This window comes from Echinops telfairi, unplaced genomic scaffold (assembly GCF_000313985.2).
Source record: "Echinops telfairi isolate 266 unplaced genomic scaffold, ASM31398v2 ScPeMD7_70;HRSCAF=299, whole genome shotgun sequence".
Lineage (NCBI taxonomy): Eukaryota > Metazoa > Chordata > Mammalia > Afrosoricida > Tenrecidae > Echinops > Echinops telfairi.
Window position 1 is genome coordinate 31714354 of NW_022103968.1, and position 20962 is coordinate 31735315.

Here is a 20962-nt window from a genome sequence, read left to right on the forward strand (position 1 = left end):
ATAGCTGTATTGTATATGTATACACTGTGTGTGTATATATATATTACACATAGGCTGTATAATATAGCTGTATTGTATATGTATACACTGTGTGTGTATATATATATATATACTACACATAGGCTGTATAATAAGTACTCAGAACAGTGGCAGGCAGATAGTAAGTGCCCCCATCATGTTAGCATCCTCATTATCATGATCAGTTGTGCACTATATAAGAAAGAAAAACAGACTCATTGTCATTGGATAGCTGCCACCTCCTAGCCACCCAGTAGGACAGGGCAGAACAGCCCGTGTGAGTTCCCAGGACACTAACTCTTCACAGGAGTAGAAAGTCTCATCTGTCTCGCTCGGAGTGGCTGGTGGTTTCAAGCTGCTGACCTTGAAGATCGGAGACCAATGTGTGAGCACTAAAACACTAGGGTTAGTGGTAAAGATAAAGGACTACAGTGCACTCACTGCTCTTGGGCTTCACATGGGGCCCGCCCGGACGCTTCCTAAGAGGCCCTGTGCATTCAGGTCGGTGGGAGGCATGCTCTCTGGAGACATGAGGTAGGGCCGGGTTTTGCCTTCTGTTGAATTGTTGTTAGTGATGTGGACTGGAGTCTAAGGGTAGGCCCCTGTAGGCTCACCACGGTGCTCTCTTGGCCCTCTGTGTGGATGTTATCAAGCACACACCCTCGTGAGGGTGGACAATGGGCTGAATAGATGGATCTGATGTGTGGGTTGGAGGAGCAAGGCTGACGTGGCTGTGATACTACTGCTCATGTAGCATTTGTGCTGACCAGAGTCAGAGCCCTGATAGTGCAGTGGCTATAAGCTGGGCAACGCTCGGCAGTTGGAAACCACCAGAAGCTTCGGGGGAGAAAGACTGGGCTTTCTACTCCTGTAAACAGTTACAGTCTTGGAAACGCACTCCCGTGCGTTTGGAGTGGGGGGGAGACTGAGTCAGCATCAACTGGATAGCAGTGAGTTTGATTTTTTGGTGTTGAGTTGGAACTGGCCAAGCAGGTTCAGTACCACGGACAGCTCCCCAGGCAGCCGCTCTGCTATGGCCACTGGGATCACTCTCGGCCACCTGGAAGCCTCCTTTGCCCTCTTAGGTAGCAGGGTTCAGGCCTTCTCCTAGGGTCCCTGGTGGCTCAGTGGTTAAAGCACTACACTACTAACCCAAAGGTCAGCGTTTCAAACCCTCCAGTCTCTCTGTGGGAGAAAGAGGTGGCCCACGCCGGCTTCTGTCGTGGTCTACAGCCTTGGGCACTGTTCTCTTCATCCACTATGAGTCTGGATAAGCTCAGAGGTTGTGGGGTGCTTTTCCCCCTTATATGTCATTTTATTTATTGGGGGCTCTTACAGCTCTTATAACAATCCATACATCAATGGTATCAAGCACATGTGTACATTTGCTGCCATCATCATTCTCAAAACATTTTCTTTCTTCTTGAGCCCCTGATATCAGCTCCTCTTTTTTCTCTCCCTCCCCCACCCTCATGACCCCTTGGTAAGTTATAAATTATTATGATGTTCATATCTTATACCGCCTGCTGTCTCCCTTCACCCACGTTTCTGTTTTTCACCCCCCTCGGCGGGGTTGTGGGGGTAAGGCTTTATCGTTGCTCGGTTCCCAGGTTGTAGGCTTTTGCTTGGTCTTTGTGCCTGTCTGGGAGGTGGTGGGGAGTTGCAGGGTAGTGCCAACCATTCGCTGTGCTCAGCTGCCCTCTTACCCCACAGACCGCTCCCCCGCATGTGCGCACTCAGGTCCAGCCGGGCATTCACTCCAGCCCTGCTGCTCCTCACCCGAGGGAGGAACCCATCAGTGTCTGCCCTCGGAGTCCTAAAGGAACTCGGCGGAGAGGGTCAAAATGTACACAGGGTGGCTGGAATACTGTGCGGTTTGTCTCTTCATTGGAATTCTGAATACTCCAGAATCCACCACCTCCAGCCAGCCCAGCCAAGAGCAGGTTATGGGGGTGGGTGGGGATGGCCTGTGCAAGTACTTCTCTGAGCACTGGGGCCAGGCTGTTGTGAGCCCTTGTAATTGCCCCATAGCTGCATCAGAAGCAGACCAATTTACCAAATGTCGTTTTGCTAAAAGCCAATTTGCCAAAAAGCCAATTCACTCGATGGCCAATCTGTCAAATGACTGATTCGTCAAATGGACTTACTTCTCTGAACTATATGGTGTGAGTTAACTGGTTTGCACTTTGTCTTTATTATAGCATTTTAAAGGACCGTGCCTTTTGTCTCTGCCACAACTCCTGGTGTTTGGAGTACGGTGGGTGAGCCAGCCCCCAGCCTCTCCCTGTGGCTGCAGGGACAACCCAGCCAACCTCCAAAGGCCAATGTGGAGGGGAATAGAAAACCGCTCAACTAAGACCGACTGTTAAGAAAAACAAAGGCGTTTAGCAAATCAGTCTTTTGGAGAACTGGCCAATCTGTGGCTTGGGTTCTGGAGGGGGCCTGGCTGTGGGATGACCTCACAGGGGCTCTTGGGGAGGGTCTGCCCTCCCTCCTATGGGTGACACACAGTAGAGAGCCTTGGGAGGCCTCCATTCTAGGCTGCAGAACCAGGATGGTGTATAGGGTCAATTGTATAGGGTCAATTGTGTCATAGATCTGTTCACATGGTCCCCTTGGGTATGAGAAGATCTCAGCACTCACTTCTAGCAGATGTGAAAATACATAAATAAACAAGTTCCATGAAGACAGTACCTGACAAGGCTGAGCCCTGGGAGGCAAGGGGCAGGCATGGCTCCGCCCTCCAATCTTCTCCCTCAATTCTGACCCCACCCATCTCCTCCACGGCACTCCACTTCTCAGCTGAGTTTGGTTCATGGCGGTGGCCACTGGGGTCAGACCATACAAGTCAGGATTCGAAATGCTTAGGACACAGTTCTTGGGTCAGGACAGCATCTTCCCCGTCGTGCCTGCAGGCAGGCCTCTCTCTCTGGTTCTCAGCCTCTCAGCCCTCCACGCCTTGGCCCTGCTCATGACAAAGCTCTTTTATAGCTGCTGAAAATGCCCATGGGATAGGCCCCTCTGTCATAAGCTTCAGCCCAAAGGCACTGAGCAGTAGCTCTGGTGGGTCAGCAAACCTAGTGCCCCAGTAAGGTGCCTAGAGGCACCCTGCTCTGCAGACGAGCCTCCGGTCTCCAGGCGCTCAGCTCTACCCACCTCTGTCTCCTGCTCTGGCCCTTGTTCCGCTGCTGCCACACCTGTGGTGCTGCAGCTTTTTGTCTCTTGTATTTGGGGGCCTAGAGGACACCGTCCCTTCTTTTGTGATGGTAGTGAAAACCCCCTTTCTGCCTCTGAAACGGCTTTTATTCCCAGCGGGGTGGGCTGATTGACCCCCATACCTTTTAGATCGCCAAGTTTTTGTCATCACAATGAGCCCTGGTAACAATCAGGTCACCCTGCCAGCCCCTCCTCTCACCATCTAACAGCACAGACTGGTTCCATCCATAGTGTACTTCAGCAGAGGTGTTTGTGTTGCTGAATCCTCACCACCGCTCCCCAGGGGTCAAGTAACCCTCCTTTACAGGTGAGCGAGCCGCGCGGAAAAGGTAACTTGCCCAGGGTCAGCAGGCAGTAAAGGACGAAGCCATTGCGTTTCAAAGCTTATAGTCGCTCCCCTCTACTTTGATGTCCTCTGGACACCTCGGAGGTCACTGCTCTGCCCACGGGTAGTAGGTATCTGGTCTCCCCCGCTTCGCCCCTGCTTGGGGCGAGGCAGAACTCCTGGGTCTTGCAGGGTGGTGGGGGCGGTAGAGGATCAGCACACAGTTGCCGTTACGATTCTGTGCTGTCTGTCGTCCGGTGTACAACAGCACGAAACACCGCCGTCCTGCGCTGTCTTCACAGTGTTCCTATTTCTGAGCCCCTGCTGCAGCCTGGTGTCCATCTTGCCCCTTCTTTTGGCTGCCCCTCCACTGGACCGTGATGTTCTTTTCTAGCGAACGGTTTCTTCTGACAGCATGCCCAAAGTACATGCGGGCATCCCAGGAAGCCTTTCTCTGCCTGCTTCGTCCCCCCACACTGCCACCTACCATGTTCTCGCCATCGGGTCGCCTGCCATTCCTGCATGTCCCCCAGCTGCTCATTCCCAAGCAGGACTCCAGCCTCGGAGCAGCTTCAGCCTTGACTGGGCCAAACCTGCGCTTCCAAACAGCAGCTGCTCCTGAGCTGGGGTGGGGGGAGCGGCGTGTCTGGTAGTGTGTGTCTGCCTCTCCTCCGATGTCTCTGAGGTGGGAATTTGCCGTCCCCAAAGCAGAATCACAAACAGCTTCGTGCAAAGCAGTGTCACCAGGGTCGTTTTAGGGCCCGGCCATCAGGCTGCTTCATTTCTCTGCCTAATGAAGTTTCTGCAACATTAACTCTGGCGGGGCTGGAGGGAGGCGGCTGCCCCCGGAGGACTAGTGGCTGTGGGCGGGAAGGGAGGGCGCCTCGCCAGCTGACAGCATCTGGCACGCGGTGCTGGGTACCAAGGAAGTGTGCCCCTCCATCCGTGGCGTTGGCCGCCCCCACCCCCACAACCTGCAGAAGCGGGGCATCGGGAGTTGGGGGGTGGGAGTTGGAGGAAATACCGTCCGATCCACATTTCTTCCACCTGGCCCATCACAGACACACGTGCACTTTAACCCCGTGACTCTCAGAGGGGTGAGAGCTGGGCTGCTCAGTAATTGGTGGGGGCTCACTTGAACGCCTAACCCCAAGCGAAGGCTTGGCTCAGTGTCACCTTCTGAGTCTTCCACACACTTCCCTGGCCATGGATCACCCTTCCAGGGGCTTATGCTCCAGCAAGGGAACTGGGGCTCAGAGAGGCAGCCAGCAGACATGGAGCCAGGCTTTGAAACCAGGCTTCCTGGCTCCCTCCCGGAGGCCCCACTGGCAGGCTGGCTTCTCCTCTGGTCCCTATCACTCAGTCGAGCTGGCCTGGCTCAGGGTGGGCGAGTGTCAGAGAGGGAGATTGGCCACCTCAGGGCAGCAGCCAGGCCCAGAGGGGAGGTGACCAAGGGTCTGACAACAGCAGAGGGGGAGCCAGGGCCAAGGTGAAAGGACCTTAGGCTGTGGTCATGGGACCAGCTCCTATCACCCACTAGCTTCCATCCCTTTGGCACGCCCCCCTAGTCTCTTCTGTATTCTGCACCTTCACTCCCCCAAGCCTGAGTCCGGAGCAGAGGAAGCATGCTCCCACACATGCCGCTCCTCTCAGCCGCCAGGAAAGCGCCTCACGGGGAGTGGGGGTGGGGGGGGGCCTGGGAAGGCCCGGAGGACAAAGCATGGGCCCTACCTTGAGGTCTTCACTGGAGACAGCACAGCCACTCAGAACCCACCCCACAGGTGACTTAGCCCCAGCCCCTGCCAGGAGACAGGTATGCACGTGCAGCCCGCCCATGTTGACTTAGGGCACTTCCATATGGTCCCCCGGGCTAAGGGTGCAAGGCAGGGCAAGTCGTAGAAGAATGAACTTACTTCCTGGGTGCAGGGGTGGGGTTGAGATGAGACTTGAAAGCGGAGACAGGGAAGCGAGGGCCAGCCCCACCTTGGGGGCTCCTAAGGGGGAGGGTGTGGGGTGCTGCCAGCCTTTCCCCTGAGGAGAGGGACCCAAAGCCTGCCTGGGGTGCAGAAGCAGCCTTGAGTCTCCGGCCCCAGCTGCTCCCAGCCTCTGACATGGAGACTGGGGTGCTGCTGCTGAAAGCAGGGTAGGGAGATGGCCGGGCCCTCTGGCTGCACTTGGCCAGGGGCAAAGACAGCTGGCTCCTCCTCCCAGCCACCCCAGCCCCAGTCGGAATGCAAGAAGGGCCCCCGGGGCAAATGGACTGATGGTCTCCACTCCCCCTCCAGGAAGCCCCTCTTTCCATCGCCCCGTGAAGGTGGGCAGTGGCATCTCACAGGTGGCAGGCAGGGGTCCTCTTCCCCCTCTGTCAGGAGAGGTACCTGTGCCCAGGTCACCTCCAGCGTCAGGAGTTGCAGAGAGTGGGAGTCGGCCCCCTCTGCCTCGTGCTTTGAAATATAGGCCGGGTCTCGGGGACATTAAACCATGTGAAGACCACCTTCGGCCCGAAACAGCAGGCCTCACACTGCTGTGAGGCGCAGGATGACCGCCTGGGGATCTTGTTAAAAGGCAAGGTCTGTTCCATAAGCGAGAAGCCCTGGGGGTATGGTTGGGTTGCTAACCTCAAAGTCAGTCTCAAAACCATCCGCCGCTCTGAGGGAGCAAGACCAGCTTTCTACTCCGGTCGAGCGTGACAGCCTTGAAGAGTCACAGGGACAGTTCTCCCCTGCCCTGTAGGGTGGCTCTGAGTGGGCACCGACTTGATAGCAGTGAGCGAGTTCAGCGGGGACCAGCGCCAGAGCCAGTTGCCATCAAGCTGACTCCGGCTCCCAGTGATTCCACGAGTGCCCGAGGAGCCCTGGGCGCCATGGGGTTGTTGGTGTCTGATCCTAGGACACGGCTCTCCAGGCCTTGCTCCTTCCCTTCCTCCCACTTTTAAGTGTGCTCCGTGTCTATATGAGCCTGAGCCTGGGGTCTGAGGTCAAAGTCGTCGTTGTCCTGCTGAAGAAGAGTCTGCTGCTGCAGGCAGAAAGGCCAAGGCCAGAGGCTGTCTTGACGTACGTAGGGCTGAACTAAGCAGCCTGCACCGACGACCAGAGGCTCCAAGAACCAGCTAGAGGGGGACTTTGGTCTCTTTAGCTGATGGGATTTGGGGTTATTTTTAGGGAAATTGGACCCTGTGCCACCGAGTTGATTCTGACTCATGGCAACCCTAAAAGACAGAGTGGAACTGTTCCTTTGCATTTCTGAGGCTGTACATCTTTACAGGAGCAGAAAACCTCGTCGTCTTCTGCAGAGAGGCTGAGGGGCTTGAACTGCCTATTGTCTGGTTACCAGGACATAGCCTGCTGTACCACCATGACCCTTTTCTTAGAGAAATGAGCAGCATTCAGGTTCAGGAATACTCGGGGAGTAGTTCTTCAATCAGGATAACCTCTTCTCAGTCATGCCTGCAGGCAGGCCTCTCTCTGGCCCTCAGCTCCCTGGCCCCTGCCCAGCATGGGAAAGTGTGACAAAGCTCCATCAGCTCTACCAGGAGGTGCTCGGTGGCACCCTATTCTGCCAGGAAGCCTTGGCACAAAAGGCCCCCAGCTCTAGCTCCCTGGGTTGGCAAAGGCACCCCTCTGCCAGCGAACACTCAGCCTTCTCACTCACGGGCCAGGAAGCTCCCCACTCAGGCCGGTCTCCTGGGCCTCCTGGGTCTGCCCGCTGCTTTCCAACGTCTCCCTCTGCCTCGGGCACGGCAGCTCTGCCCGGTGGAGTAAGGAGGTTCCCTGAGTCCAAAGGATATACCCCACTGCTGGCTCTCCTCGAGTCTGCCTGATTCTTGTTGTTGTTCGGGGGCATCGGGCCGGCCTTGACCCCTAGTGACCCTGTGCACAGTAGAACGAAACACCGCCCGCCCTGCACCGTCCTCACAATTGTTCTGATGCCCAAGCCCACGGTGGCGGCCGCTGTCACTCCATCTCGTCAAGGTTCTTGCTCTTTTCCGCTGCCCCTCTACTTGACCAAGCATGACGTCCTTCTCTAGGGACTGGTCTCTCCTGCCAGCGTGTCCAAAGTCCTCGAGATGAAGCCTTGCCATCTTTGCCTCCCAGCAGCACCGTGGCAGTCCGTGGGACGGATCCGTTTGTCCTTTGAGCATTCCGTGGCACTGGCCACGGACATTCTTTCCAGCACCACCGTTCAGACACCGCCTCTTCTTCAGGCTCCTCATCGATATCCGACTTTCGGGGCCAAACACATCTGCACAAACCAGTCGGAAACCTGATCCTCTCGAAACAAATGCCTTTCTGAGCATTGAGTCCTTTAAACAGATCTCCTCCTTCCCAGTAATCCGGTACTCTGTAGAGTGGGCCATTTTCTTCAATGCTTCTCTGTGCTGGACAATATCTGCATGCTTCATGTTTGCCAAGACTGCATCTTCTCTCCTCGATTCTTCTTTTTCTTGACGGGGCACTCATGAGATGTTCGTGTCCTCGATAACATACCGTCTTCCACCTTCCTTAGATTTACAGGAATGGCTTTTCCAAAGGAACCTTCTCTGATCTCTTGTCGTTGAACACACGTCTCCATGGTTCTTCTTTTAAGGCATCCTTACACATGTGCTCGAGTCCACAGGCCTTTCGTAGGAATAGTAGTGGTGATCGGTCAACATCAGTCTAGGCGTGGCAGTCTTTCTAGAGGACTTAATAAGGCTGAGGCAGCATTCTGCATTTTGAAAATGACATCCTCGAGCCTCGCAGTGCCGGCAATACAGTCCTTGCTCTGAGGAGGACACGGGGAAACTGCTTGGGACTCCAAGCTAAAGACTCCACAACCCAGCGCCCCAGAACCCCGAGTGGAGAGGAAGGCGGAGCCTCAATACCCAACTTTCACATGCATATGAGGTCATTAAAAATATCGTAGCTTGGGTCAGGGGCCTCTGGGTGGTCTCAAACCACCAGTCTTTTGACAAGCAGCCCACCTGGGCCTCCTGATTCGGTGAGTCAGGCCTGGAAAGTGTCCATTTCTAACCAGGTCCCTGGAGATGCCAGGGCTGCTGGTCTCAGTGCCAGACAATTACAGTGTGGGTTCTCTTCCTCAAGGGAGCCTGGCCACCCCATGCTCAGTGCCAGCCACATACCCTGGCTCCATGTAGGCAGCACAGTTCCTTGTGCCCTTGGGCCCTCTCAACCGCCATAGGCCAGTGCTGTCTAGAGTTGGTGTAGACCCTGCCTCAACCCTCAGCCTGCTGACTCCGACCTGGCATTCTCAGCCTGGGCCTCCTCCGCCCCCCAACAGAGCCCAGTGAAGACAATTCTGAAGGTATTCATGGCCCTGTCCAGCGTGGCCCCCACCCAGCCCCAGGAAAGCCCTGCGACAGTATGATTAGCCACGCTTTAGAGAGTGATTAGAAAACTCAGGTCTGCTTTCCTCTAGTTCTTAAGTGCTTCCTCCCCCACCCCCCCGCCCCTCCACTATCATGATCCCATTTCTACCTCACAAATCGGGCTAGACCAGAGGGTGTACACTGATACAGATAGAACTAGAAACACAGGGAATCCAGGACAGATGATCCCTTCAGGACCAGTGCTGAGAGTGGCGATACCAGGAGTGGGGAGGGAGGGTAGGGTGAAAGGGGGAACCGATGACAAGGATCTACATATAACATCCTCCCTGGGGGACAGACAACAGAAAAGTTGGGGAAGGGAGACATCAGACAGTGTTAGACATGGCAAAATAATAATAATTATCAAGGGTTCATGAGGGAGGGGGGCAGGAAGGAGGGGAAATAATGAGGAGCTGATATAAGGGCTCAAGTAGAAAGCAAATGTTTTGAGAATGATGATAGCAACAAATGTACCAATGTGCTTGACACAATGGATGGATGGATGGATTGTGATAAGAGTTGTACGAGCCCCCAATAAAATGATTTAAAAAAAAGAAAAGAAAAGAAAACTCGGGTCTGGTCACTGGCTGGTACATGGCCAGACCAGTCTGTCTGGGAGCCGGAGCCCTTGTCCTAGTCACCTCTTGGCCAGAAAGCCCCTGCTGAGGTGTCCTGGAGCAGTCGGGCTGGTTCCTGGCTGGGCCCGCGTTGGGTGGCTTCAGCCAGACTGCCCAGAGCTTGGAAGCAGGCGGAGGAGGGCCCGGGCTCTGCGGGCAGCTGGTCTGAGAACCAGCCTGGCCTTGGCTGGCTGCCAGTCCCCAGGGCCCTGCTGGGCCCCGGTGATCACCTTGGAGCCAATCTGGCAACAGAGCCCAATCTGGTTAGAGCGTGAAGGGGGATTAGCAGCAAGAACATGGGGTCCTGACCTCGGCTTCCCCAGCCGGTACCCTGATGCCCAGGCAGAGGCTGGGGGGGGTTGCCAGAGTACATGGAGAAGGGACAGCGGGGTAGGGTCACTTGGGGGTAGTGCTCAAATCAGGGGTGTCACTTCTTCTTAGGGGCAGGGGCCAGCTGGGGCACCAGGAAGCTGGGACCCAGGGTGATACATTCATGCTGGCTTGCAGAGTGGGGCGGTGGGTCTGTGTCTGCAGGACTCTTACCTTCTGTGCCGGGTCCCAGGACAATCACTTACCTTCCTCTGTGGATGCCTAGAGCCCCTTGCCAATGCCCCAGGTGCCAGCACAGCCCCCTGAGAGTGTCTGAGGATTCTTGTTTCCATAAGCGTGTGTGAGGGAAGAGGCAGGCGGACCCTAATGACATCAACAAAAGCAGGTCACTAGCAAGTGCTTGTTCGGCTCCTGCCCCCCTTTGGAGCCCTCCTCTCATGGGGGGGTCCGGCTATACCGGGCAGAGCAGGCCTGGCGTCTCCGTGCATAGGCAGGAGGCCGAGGGCGCTCTGACACAGAGAAGCCTTGGCAGCTCCAAGCCTGGCTTTCCTCTTGCTGCCAAACTCCTTGTTGAGGTCAAGAAGGTGCAGAGGAATCGGGATGGGAGAGCCAGGGTTTTACTTCAGTTAGTTTCATTCAGCTCAAATTTCCCAAGCCCCCAAGTGCACCAGGCTCTAGCCTGGGGAGCTGAAGGGGGCGATCGTGGTCTGGAAGGGGCAAGGACCTCAGCCAGAAATCACAGCAGAATTTCATTACAAACCAGTTTTTCCCAGGACGGGTGGCAGTGGCCTGGCCACGGGTGGAGGCGAGGTATCCATAGGTGGAGATGTGCTGGTTGGTGAGGCATTCACCAGGGGCAAGGAGGGAAGAGGATGTAGCAGGTGCAAAGGACCCATGGCAGGGGGCTCAGCACCAGTATCCGAGGAGCTGAAGAGCATTGACAAAAGTGGAGAGGTTGGCAGGGGTGAAAGCAGTGCCCAGGTGCCTCCTGGAGGGGCCTGGCACGTACTAACACCAGGAATGGAGGTCACGCACGGGCCTTCAAAGGTGGGTGATGAAACCCAGAGCCCCCCTACCCTCTGGTGTTGCTTCTTCCAGCTGCCTGGCCTCACCCTGAGAGTCAGGACTTTGAGCTGTCCCGGACTTGAGCTGGGCCCCCCAGCTCTGGGGCAGCCCACCCTTCCTGTGAGCCTCTCTCAAGTTGTCTCACTTTGCCTGAGGCACGCAGGCCGTGCACCTTCCTACAGCCAGCCTGGGAGAACGTGCACAGATGACCCAGCACCAGGCAGAGCCAAGGCTTGGGATCCTTGGAGACACAGTGGGGGGAGCACACGTGGCGCCGCGCCCGGTTGGTTTCGCTGTGCTTTGGGAGAAACTTCATCTCATAGGGTGCTGGGAAAGACAACTGTGGATCAGGTAGGAAGCCAAGTTGGAACAAAGATAGATAAAAACAGATGGATGGATACCTTTGTTTCTCTTTGGATGGGACCAGGAAGGCATCAAAGTTCAAGGACAGCTTCTAGCACCACCTAGTGGGAAACCTGGAAATAGCCATCAGAATCTTAAGGAAAACCCTAACTGCCCCTGTGAGCCCTGGGGGTAGAGTGGGTGTGCACTGGATTGCCAACTACAAGGTCAGCAGTTTGAAATCACCAGCTGCTCCTTGGGAGCAGGATGAGACTTTCTACTGCCACAGAGCGACAGTCTCAGGAACCCAGAGGGGAGGTTCTACCCTGGGAGTTGGGATTGACTCGATGACAGTTAAGGCTTTGGGGGGTTTCATTTTGTTTTTTAGTGGGTTTCCGAGGCTGTAAATCTTTATGGGAGTAGAAAGCCTCATCTTTCCCCTGTGGAACAGCTGGCGGAATTGACCGTGGATCCCATTGGGCCATCAGGGATCTTCATCAGAACCTTTGGGAAGGAGACCTGCCACTGCTGCCCACTGCCTTGAGGTTGGTTCTGACGCTTAGTGACCCTGCATAGGGTTTCCTAGGGGGTAAATCTTATCCCCTACCCCTAGGGTGTAAATCTTGATGGGAAAAGAGAGTCTCGTCTTTCTCCCATAGGACCACTGGTGGTTTTGAATCATTGACCTTATGCTTAGCTCAAAACACAAACAAACTCATAAGTCAATACAGACTCACTGCCCCTGTGAGTTTCCGAGACGGTGACTCTCGATGGGCGTAGAAAGTCCTGTCTTTCTCCTACAGAGTGGTTGGTGGTTTCGAACTGCTGACCCTGCAGATTTCAGCTGAACGTGTAACCACTACACCACCAGGGCTCCTTAAGCCTGGTTAGCTATCCAACACTTACCTAGTAGCACCACTAAGTGACCCTGTCTATGGTTTCTGAGACTGTAAATCTTTACAGGAGCAGACAGCTGCTGGCTGTGTGTAAACTCACTGCCATCCAGTCAATGCCAAGGGCAGAAGAACTGTCCCCAAGGGGGTTCCTCGGCTGGAGCCTTTATGGGAGCAGATTGCTACTTTCTTTCCCGCTGACGAGTGGCGAGTTTGAACCACCAACCTCTCCATTGGCTGAGTGCTTGGCCCCTGCCCCACCAGGGCTCCTCTGCTGTGCTAAGGGGCAGACAAAGGCCGGTGTCTCTTGATTCTTGCTCAGTGGATTTGCTACAGCAGAAGCGGCTCCGGGAACTCTGCGAGACAGGCACTTTCATTCTCATTTGACTGAAGCGCTCAGTACCCCGCCAGCCCCCAATGGCTGGTTTGCACTAGCAGTAAGAATCGAACCCAGACCCTTTTCATTGCCAAGTGTGGGCTCTTTCCAGCATCACCTTGGCCGCCAGCATGCTGCATTTTCCTCAGACTTACTGGACTTAGCGTTTTCCCCTGGCTGGCAAGCTGGCCTCTCCCGGGGTCTCAGATTCTACCCCTTTGCTTTCTTCACTGAAGCAGCGCTGGCTGCTCACTGCTGTGGGCTGGCGGAGGTTCCCAGCTCAGTGCAGTTCTGTGATCCTGGCCAAGTCAGCTCTGCCCGAGTCCTGGCCTCTGGGCTCTCGGTACCCGGCATCTCTTGTCTGCCGGCCTCAGGCATTGTCCTTCTCTGTACCGGGTACCAGCAGCTGTTGAACGGCTCTGACCCATGATGCCCTGTGTCGTGAGGGTCAGAGCACACACGGGTTCTCACGGGCTGGTTTCTAGCAGATTGCCAGCTCTTTCCTTCAAGGCACCTCTAGATGGCCGCCAACCCTTTGGTCACCACACAGGAACACCTTTCCTCTGGAAGACGTCTTTGTGTGTTATCCTATCCACTCCCCTGCCCCCAGGCTGCCAGTGGCAACCTCTTTCCTGGAGTCTTTGGCTCCTAGCAAACCCAACTTCTCGCCATCAGCCCTGTCCTGCACAGCTCTGTCATGCCTTGCCTAGACTGGCCCTCTTCACCTCCCTAGTCCCTGGTGTGACCTCTTCTAGAATTGTGCCTTGAGGCAGATGCCTGCAACCCATCTCTTACAAGGCTGTAGGGTCCTTGATTGGGTGGCACCGTCATTTTCCTAAAGTCCCCTGGGAAGATTCTTGTCTCAGTTCAGTGGCCCTCACAGCTCCACTCCTGAGGAAGAGGGCTTTTCAAATGTCCCCATACATTGGGGCCCTCTGGCCTGGTTCCGGGTGCACGTGGGCTCTCTGAGAGCCAGCCGCCCTTGATGCAACCTGGAGGTGGCGAGGATGGGGGTCCCCTGCCATGGGTGCGTCTCTGTGTCCCCACTGACCTGTCCCTCTTGGTTCCCCCTGCTCTTTTGCTGATGTATAAGTCCCTGTAAGCCACCTTAAAGCCTGCCTGGAACAAGGTTGGGTAAAAATCAATAAACGAATCAATAAAAATAAGCCACCGTCCTTATAGAGTAGTGGTGGGGATTAAATGGAACAATGGAGGCGAGTTGCCGGCGCAGAGTTCCTGCCCATGATCTGTTGCCAGGGAGAACTTCCGGTCCCTCAAACTTCCGGTTGGAGGATGGTCACCAGTAGAGGCCCCACCTCCTTCCCTGTCCCTATCCATTTACTGTCTCTACAGATCTACGTATCCTGGACTGAATATGCAGAAAATCATATAAGAACACAAAGAGAAATCACACAAACACCGATGACTAGACAAAACATAGACACATCTCAATCAAAAAGAAAGCAGAAGAGATTAAAAATGAAACAACTTTAAAATGGATCAAAAGGGAGGTCAAAGGGTAAGGTGTCACATTTTAGCCTAACTGCATCTGCCGCCATCGACGTGACACTGTCCTCTGTCCTTGACTACCGGCATCCCTGGGCCCTGCTCAATGCTCACCCTCCTGAAGAGATCGCTGAAGAGCTATACGCGAGCTATAGCAAAGTGTGGTGAAACCACCTAGTGCCCGGCTATGAGAAAGAATAGCGTCTGGGGCCTTAGAGGCTTGTCTTAAAACAAGCAGCCATCTAAGGAAGGTGTCAACTAAGTCCACATAGAAGCACACCAGCCTGTGTGATCCAAGGATTGTCAATAATAAAACCCAAATCGGAAAGAGGGAATATTATCAGAGATTCAATAGTGAACAACCTGTTTGCAGAAGGCTGTGGAGGAGAACGGAGACTCCAGATCCATGGATTGTCCCAGTGAAGCCTCTCTGACCACCGTTGTCCAGGGATGCGAATGTCCAGGCTATCACACAGAGAGCATGTAAAACTGATTATGGAAGACGTGGTTAGGTTAAAATGTAACACCCTGTCATTTGATGTCCCTTTAGACCTATGTAAAGTTGTTTCACTTTTTCACACATCATTCCTCCAGTTCCTGAATGCTTGCTTCCTCCCCTACTACCATGACCCAGTTCTACCTTACAAATCCGGCTAGACAAATCTGTACATTGGTACAGATAAGAGCTCTCAACCCCTGGAATTCAGGACAGATAAACCCCTTAGGAACAGTAGTGAGAGTATCGATATCATGAAGGTAGGGGAATGGTGGGGGAAGGGGGGGAGGGGGAAGAAAGGGGGAACCCATCACAAGGTTGGATCTATAGCCCAGCCCCCAGGGAGATGAATAACAGAAATGTGGGTGAAGGGAGACAATGGACAGTGTATGACATGAAATAACAATAACATAATTGATCAAGGATTCATGAGGATTAGAGAAGGAGGGGGGAGGGGAAGGAGCTGATACTAAAAGCTCAAGTAGAAAGTAAATGTTTTTGGAAATGTTGATGGCAGCATATGTACAAGTGTGCTTAATACAATGAATATTGGATTGTCATAAGACTTGTAAGAGCCCCCCAATAAAATGATTAATAAAATAAAGTTGTTTCAGTTTTTAGTATTTTCTGCTTACTTTTTGATTGAGGTTTCTGTTTTGTCTATTCATTGTTGGTTTTTTTGTTTTGTTTTGCTTGCTTTCTATGACTCTGTATGATGTGTTTTGTTTTGTATGATTTTCTGTATATGAAATCCAGGAGAGGTAGATCTATGGAGACAGGGGGTGGGTGGGAGGAATGGAGAGCTAACAACAATGTTGTCATGAGAAGAACACGTTCTGGAATTGGGGTGATGGTTGCACAACCCTCTGAACATGCTTGCATGATTAGGTGATATCATCTGTGAAATACATGCCAACCAAACGATCTTTTAAAAAGACTACAGTATAACCCAAGAGGTGACCTCTGCCGAGCCTCTGTCCTCACCCACCCACACTATCGAGAAGAGAGCATGTTAGTTACAAGAGTCGCCACACTCGGAGAAGGGAAGGGTGTCCGAGCTTCCATTGTGAGTGCCCAGTTTACAGAGGCAATGGATGGCAGTGGTAGCCCAAATCCATTTGCAGGGTCCCAACATGGATAAAGACCATGCTTAGGACAGCTGAGGAAACTGACCCGGCAATGAGATACCAACGGACTCTACTGCAGTCCATTGGCTGGAGTCCCTTCCCCTCAGTCAAGGCTGCTGGGCAGAGCCACACTCTCTGGCCGGGCTCCCCCAGAACTCCCCGTACAACCCTCCCTGCATGTGCCACTGGGAGCCAGCCATGTCTGTGGTGCTGGTGTGGACGGGTCAGCTCCTCGCTAACTAGGAACTTGTGTGCCCCAGAGCTCCCTGAGTGTGGGGGCCACTTATTGACCTGTACAGTCTGCACAGCCCTTGCTCTAAGGTCAGCCATTTACCCCGCCAGCCCGCCCTGCCCACTGCCCTCATCCTGTTCAAGGAAAAGGGAGGGGGTCCACACACAAAGGCCCACCGGTCAGTGCCTGGAGGGGCTCCACCACTTTGGTGGTCTGTATAGAGCAAAGATATAGGGAAGGGGAGGTAGTACTTGGTGGGGCGGGGCGGCAGTCTCTTTCTAGGGGAGGAAGAGAGGACCATAGGATCAGGCAAATAATTCAAAGCAGCAATGCCCCCCCCACCCCAAAGATAAATGGGGTTGGTGGGAACCACTGAGAAGGAAGAACTGAGAGGCTGGGCACATTGACGAGTGACGGAGACCGGAGAGCACAGTGTGCAGAGGGGCGCAGCGTCCTGAGGGGACAGGGCGAGGGTCTGCGGCGGAGTGGAAGGTGGAGGGGAGATGCTGATGCTGCGCTGGGGACAGAGACAGGGCCTCCACAGTGACGGGAGGCTGCTGGTGAGCAAGTGAGAAGTATCTGCATGCGGGCTAGACTGTCGTCTTTCCAGGGCAGAGAGCACAGGGCCCGCCAGGCTGAAAGGCCCCGTGGGTTGGATTTCTCAAGGCTGGAGTGGGTGGGGGCTGGGCTGGGGTAGGTTGGCCCCCCTCAGGGTTGGGGTTCCTGCGCCAGGGCCTTGCTTTTCTCATTTGTAAGTGAAGAGGCTGAGGTGGGGGAGCACAGCACACAGCCAGGAGGTGGGGGCGCTGGCATTTGAACCCGGCCTTTCTGACCTGGTGGCGGAGTGTTTGTGAGTCGGCTGCTCACTGCAAGGTCAGCAGTTCGAAACCGCCGGCTACTCCAAGGGAGAGAGATGGGGCTTTCTACTCCCGTAAAGAGTGACAGTCTCTGAGACCCGCAGAGCAGTTCCACCCTGTCCTACAGGGTCACTGGGAGTCAGCATGGACTCGATGGCTGTGAGTTTGGTTTGGGGTTTTGACCTCAGGGCCCCAGGGTGCCTTCTGTGACTCTTGTCCCTGTCCTGGTGGCTCAATGGGGATCTCTAGACACGGAGGGGGCCCCACGGCTCTGGGGACGGCACACCATGGGGTGGGAGAGGGGGCAGGGGCTGGGCTGAAGGTCATGGCAGAAACACTCAGGCTCCATGGGTGTAGAGACCACCTGGGTTCAGGCTTGGGGTCGTTACTTCCATTCCATATTTGCCAATCACAGCTTGTCAAGTGGCCGCTCTGCCTGGTGCTGGAACATAGCAGTGACCAGCCTGAGCGCTGGCCAGCCTGCCTTACCCGTTGTCTGGGGGCGTCTCTCTTCTGACCATTGGGCCTCCCTCTGCCTTTATCCCCACAGGGACCTGAGTGAGAATACCATCCAGGCCATCCCCAGAAAAGCCTTCCGAGGAGCCACGGACCTCAAAAACCTGTGAGTCCAGGCCGGGGAGCGAGGGGGGCAGGCTGCAAACGTCTCTGCGTGTCTGCCCAAGCCTTTAGTCCGGGCAGCCCAGGCGATGTTGGCATTGACTGGATCTTCCAGAACAATCTGAAGCCTCTTCCTCTGGCATGCTTCTGTGGGAAAACCAGACTGAAGGGAGCGTTGTGAACTGTGGGCCGTGGGGGGCTGGTCTCCGCCCATTGAAAGGGCGCGGTCTTCACGCCCTTGCCCTCGCCCACACTAGGAGAGCTGGCTCTCCATCCTGGTGTTCAATCTGCTGCGAGCCAGTCAACTTCGTGGAACCTTGATACATTGTCCTGTAAAGTGGGGATAATAACATCCACCTCAGGGCACTGGAGACAATGTTATCTTACTTTAAGTAAGATCCCGGACAGAAAGAAGTACAGTTTGTAAAGGGCTGTTTTCATCATACTGGTTTATTCTGATTATTTAAATCTGTTCTGGGCTAGGTTTACCATTTCCCCCAAGATCTTATTAATCTGCCTAAGCTCTGACTGCAGCAGGGATGGCAAATGGTTGACATGCTTGTCACTTTCCCCCCTCTCCCATGCCTGTGGCAGACATTGGTAATCGATCACAGCATTCTTTCTCACAGAGCCCCTATCACAGCTTCTGACTTATTCTGCGAGCAGTGCTGAAGGCAGCCACTGTCAGTCAGTGTGACATCCAACTGCTGTCTGTCTGACTGCCAGTATGTATGTGTGTGTGTGTGTCTGTGTGTCTGTTTCTGTGTGTGTATGTGTGTATGTGTGTCTGTGTGTCTTCACTGGGCATAGGAAATAATCTAAGTATTAATATTTGGATGACACAGACTGGGGGCATGCCTGTCTTCATTGTTTTCCTCATGGAATACTTGATCCAAACGTGGGGAGACCTCTGCTCTGGGCAGTGTGCACCCCTCTCTCTAGCCTTTCTTCTACTTCACAGACAGCTGGACAAGAACCAGATCAGCTGCATTGAGGAAGGGGCTTTCCGGGCTCTGCGGGGGCTGGAGGTGCTGTAAGTAAAACATGCAGGAAGGAGGGAGAAGCTTAGGGTCAGGGGGTGGGGCGCACCTGGCTGCTGGAGTCAGGGGCTGGATGCAGCGCTGAAGACAGGAGATGTGGAAGGGGCAGGGGGTGCGGGGGGAGGTCCCAGCCCTGGTGTTCTCCGCTCTCCTGGCATCTCTGCCACCGTTAGAGGGGTGTGCTCATGGGGTCATGTTTGTCCCACAATATCCGGCAAGGGGCTATCTTCCAGGGCCCTCTGACACACAAGGCCCAAATGCTGTCACCTCCCCCTGCTCCCCAGTGTAAGCCCTATTTGCTCAAAACTAAGCTGAAACTGGGACATGTCCCCCGACTCTCTTTTCTCCTTCTGCCCAGTCCCATCAGATAGGGAGTCCTAGTGCAGTTGGCCTGTGGTCACTGTCCAGCTCAGGACATTTCCCATGGAGGAGGGGTGGCTGTGACTCTCACTCCAGGGCGCCACCCACTTCTGAGCCTGGTAAAGACAAACCTTGAGAGTGCCCTCGGACTGTGGCAGGAGGGTCTTGCCATCTCTGAGCAGGCACTCTGTCCTCCCTGATCCCTTTCAGCTGGGCAGCCACAAAATGACTCTGGTTTCTCCCCTCCAGGACCCTGAACAACAACAACATCACCACCATCCCTGTGTCCAGCTTCAACCACATGCCCAAGCTCCGGACCTTGTGAGTCAAGCCCAGAGGCTGCTGGGAGCCGAGCTGTGGGGGGGCCAGTACTCAGGGGTGGGACGAGGCGGTGCTGGCTCCTGGGAATGGGCTGGACCTCACTCCCCTCTATACCCCCTTGTGTGCTGCCCAGGTGGGGAACATCTGGGTCACATCCCCTGGGGTGGGGGAGACGATCTGAAATGATAGGACATTGCCCTATCATTGACATCAGGCTTGCATTTGGAAATGAGTTGTGTGATTGGGGCGGTAGACCCCTGTGAGCCGAGGAAAGTGGGGCAGCTGATAGAGCACGGGTCATCTGCGTGCGGATGGAGCACACAGGGTTTCAGCCCCCTGCAGAGGCTGAGGGGTTGCTGCTGCTCGATCAGGGCTCAGGTGGGCAGTGACACGCCCTGTCCTCCTGCAGCCGTCTGCACTCCAACCACCTGTTCTGTGACTGCCACCTGGCCTGGCTCTCCCAGTGGCTGAGGCAGCGGCCCACCATCGGACTCTTCAGCCAGTGCTCGGGTCCCGCCGGCCTGCGGGGCCTCAACGTGGCTGAGGTCCAGAAGAGTGAGTTCAGCTGTTCAGGTGGGTGTGGGGCCCTCCCATGGCCATCACCGCCGGCCCACCCATCACCACCTAGCTCTACCCATTACCTGCTATCCCCACCCATCACCTGTCCCCACCATCACCTCCTACCCACCACCACCCCCTACCCCACCATCACCCCTTACCCACCATCACCCCTACCCCCACCATCACCTCTTACCCACCATCACCCCCTACCCCCACCATCACCTCCTATCCCACCTCTTGTCTCCACATAAATCTCATCACTCTCACTCCCCTCCCTTTTCTCTGCCTGTCCCTCCCTGCCATCCCCGCCCCCACACACTGCCTCCTTCATCCATCATCCTCTTTGCCCCATGTCTTTACTCTTCCTGCTCTGCCCAGTGCTCCCCCATTCCCTCCGCCTGCTCCCCCTCTCCTTCCCTCCTCTTGTTTCCACCCTTGCCTCCTCCTGTCGTCTCACCGGTCCCCGGGAAAGACACTGAGTAGGACCTTCTTTCCTCTGCCGGAGTGGAGGTGGCCTCCCACTACCGTGCCCACTTTGTCTCCCATGGGGATCTTGCAGGGCTCCTGAGCCATCACCTGCCTCTTCCCGGTCCCTCGGATCTCCACGCCATCCCTTGTGTGATCAGAGGATCCCAAGTCCCTGCTGCCTCCCACTCTGTCCAGCCCTGCCCTCCCCACTGCCCTACCTCCTGCTCACTGCCTCCCAGCCTCCCCTCTACCCTTCCCTGGAGCAGGAGCCTCACCTGAGCCCCTCATGTGCCCGGTTGCTGCACCACCTCCGCCTGCAGACCCCAGCTTACATGTTGCCCCGCACCCCCCAAGAGGCCCGAGCTTCTGTTCCTCAGGGTGCCCCCTCACTCCCAGCACCTGCCCCTCGGGACGCTCAGGAGAAGCAGCATTAGAGCAGCCCCGTCCCTGCCTTCCAAGTCCGGCCTTCTCTCCGGGGACACGTGGCACAGCGGCCAGGAAGGGCCGGGCGCCTGTAGAGGGCTCCTGTGAGCACCCTTCTCCCCCAGACTGAGCTCCAGGAGGACGTGGGGCACCGTGTTGCCTTGTCTGGCTGCATTCTCTGCCCGCTCTCTGCACGTGCTCAGCACAGCGTGGGGCTCGGGACATGTTTGTGGGAGAAGTGATTGAAAAGTGCTCGGATTCGCCATGTGTGCTTCCTCCGCCACCATCATTCAACTGTCTTGGAGTCAGTTCCACGACAGGACAGGGTAGAGCTGCTCCCTCGGGCTTCCCAGCTGTAAATCGTTAGGGGTGGAGGCAGCCTCCGTTGTCTCCCTCCGAGCAG

At 55.2% G+C, this 20962-nt stretch overlaps 1 protein-coding gene across 1 annotated transcript in view; it reads left to right on the plus strand.

Moving 5' to 3' along the window:
• The window catches only part of SLIT1 (slit guidance ligand 1), a 212069-nt gene that overhangs the window by 127465 nt on the left and 63642 nt on the right, over positions 1-20962 (plus strand). The window contains exons 5-8 of the mRNA XM_013004184.2: positions 17319-17390; positions 18348-18419; positions 19036-19107; positions 19517-19680. Coding sequence (XP_012859638.1) covers positions 17319-17390; positions 18348-18419; positions 19036-19107; positions 19517-19680 — 380 coding nt within the window. The remainder of the gene's footprint in view (positions 1-17318; positions 17391-18347; positions 18420-19035; positions 19108-19516; positions 19681-20962) is intronic.